Here is a 2375-nt window from a genome sequence, read left to right on the forward strand (position 1 = left end):
CTCCTGCTTTTACAATAATGCGTGTTAATAATTATATTATATATACTTATACTATAACAGTCACAAGTGACATTTTTTACTATATATATATATAATATATATAATATATTTTAATACTTAAAGTACATTTTCCTGATTATACTTGCATACTCTTACTTGAGTAACATTTACAATAACTTACGTGTAACAGAGTATTTTTTTACTGTGTGGTATTACTACTTTTACTAAAGCAATGGATCTGAACACTTCCTCCACCACTGGATGTGCATGCATACACACCCTCACATGAGACACCTTGAAATCAAACATGAGGAAGAGTGACACCTTGTGGAAGAAAGAGGAATCGCAGGGTTATGTGTTAATGCCCCAGCTGGTGTGGAATGAGTCAAGAGCAATGAGGAGGCCAATGAGTGTAAGACAAACAACTGCAAGGCCAGTGTGAACCATTTGGTGTCTTTGCCGGTTAGTGAGGCTGTCCTCTAATTGGAAGGTCAGAGGTCACTGTTTTCAGTCTCTAGCTGCGAGGGCTTTTAATAAGTCAGTGAACACCTGCTTGCTCACTGTAAGTCATAGATTATGGGTGAGTGTAAGCTAATTATGTCACATGTAAGCCTAAAATATGTTCGTATGTACTCTTGACCTGTGGTGTGGTGTGTATGTGTGTGTGTATGTTTGTGTGTGTGTGTTTATGTGTGTGTGCACTACAGGAGAGCAAATCCGTAAGCGGAGGTGTAAAGCGGCATTCAGCTATGTGCCTCAGCATGAAGATGAGCTAGGGCTGAAAATAGGAGATGTCATTGAGATCATAGCAGAGGTAAGACTGATTGCATTTTACTGGACTTAAAATGGAGAGTTTCATTATAAACCTATGAGAAATAAATTGGCATAAATCAGTCTCCAGAACACACAAACAGATGTCCTTTTAGCTTTTAGTTTGTCACTTTTTCTATAATGAGATATGTAGGTGAAAATTAGAGCACAAATATATGATTAGAGATGTCAAAGATGTTTGTTGTATTTAGAAATGGAGCCTCTATGACAAAGTTTGTCCACCAGAGAGTGCTGACAAGTCTTTATATTGGTCATAGTCCTTAACTAACCAAATATAAGAGATACAGAGCTGAAGTCATTCATCCATTTATACATTAGTTGAACTGTTAGAAAATAAATAAAAATAATCTGAAACTATTTTGATAATTTAAGTCGTTTTTGAAGCAAAATGGCAAAATATTCACTGTTGCAACTTCTCAGGTGTAACAAAGTTGTTGGTTTTCTAAAGCCACATTCAGTCTGCAGGTGACCTGAATCAGATTTGAGTGAACAGTATAAAGCACATGGGATCTGATCTTTTCAGTTCTAATTGAAGCCACTTTCATATGTGGTCCAAATCAGATACAGTTCTGTTTTTTTGCAGCGTGACCTCAGGGTGAACAGTCATATCAGAAGGACTTTTCACTTTAGATCTACGATCGCCATGCGGGTTACTTCAGGGCCGTGACCTGTTTCCACGCTGTAATCTGATATGGGCCACGTTTACCAAGTACTGTGAACAGCCAAACAAAAAGATCTGAGAGTCAGATCTGAGCAATAAATCAGAATTTGGAACACAGCCTAAATCTTCAACAGCTTTGGGTTTTGGACTGTTTAGACCAGAGTAGGGGGAGTCACAGATTTAAGGGGTTGAGATTTGCTTGACTATCACTGATAAAAGACTGACATTTTTTATTAGAAACTTGCATTTGTCTAGATAATGAGAGAAGTTATGTTCTGTTTAAGTTTAAAATAATAAAGAAGATAAAGATGAACAGAATAAAAGTTACAGTGCAGCTATGGTGCAGTATAAGTTATGAATGAATAGTGTCAAGTTTACCTCTAAATAAGAATCAATTTAAAGAACTGAGAGTTGAAGCAAACCTCAAGTCTTCTGGGAGTTTGTTCCAGGTGTTTGGTGCATAGAAACTAAACACTGCTTCTCCATATTTAATTTTGACTCTGGGGACAGTGAACGCATCTGAGAGCAGACCACCTGCTCATTGAGAAGCAATAGTAGTATTCTAAAGTCACAGGAAGTCATCTAGTGACAATGGAGAGTCATTGGGGTTTGAAGCCGTTTTATATGTGTAAGTATTTTCAGTTCATTGTGAACATCTATCTGTAAATCTTTATGTGTGTTGTGTGTGTTCAGGTAGAGGAGGGCTGGTGGGAGGGATATCTAAATGGGAAGACTGGAATGTTTCCCTCCAACTTCACCAAAGAGATCCTGACGGAGTCGGACACACCCTCTCTAGACACCTCGCAGGAGGAGCTGCGCAGCAGCCGCACTAGTGAGTCTCAGCCAATCAGATGGTGGGAAGGCACTCACGTATAAAAAGAAT

General features: G+C 38.4%; 1 protein-coding gene across 1 annotated transcript in view; it reads left to right on the forward strand.

Annotated features, from left to right (window-relative positions):
* The first annotated feature begins 283 nt into the window (after positions 1 to 283).
* sh3kbp1 (SH3-domain kinase binding protein 1) overlaps positions 284 to 2375 on the forward strand; it is a 14906-nt gene continuing 12814 nt past the window's right edge. Inside the window, exons 1-2 of the mRNA XM_035654669.1 lie at positions 284 to 814; positions 2186 to 2324. Coding sequence (XP_035510562.1) covers positions 620 to 814; positions 2186 to 2324 — 334 coding nt within the window. The 5' untranslated portion in view covers positions 284 to 619. The remainder of the gene's footprint in view (positions 815 to 2185; positions 2325 to 2375) is intronic.

This window comes from Morone saxatilis, unplaced genomic scaffold, assembly GCF_004916995.1.
Source record: "Morone saxatilis isolate NCDOM2014 unplaced genomic scaffold, NCSU_SB_2.0 Contig0, whole genome shotgun sequence".
Taxonomy (NCBI): domain Eukaryota; kingdom Metazoa; phylum Chordata; class Actinopteri; family Moronidae; genus Morone; species Morone saxatilis.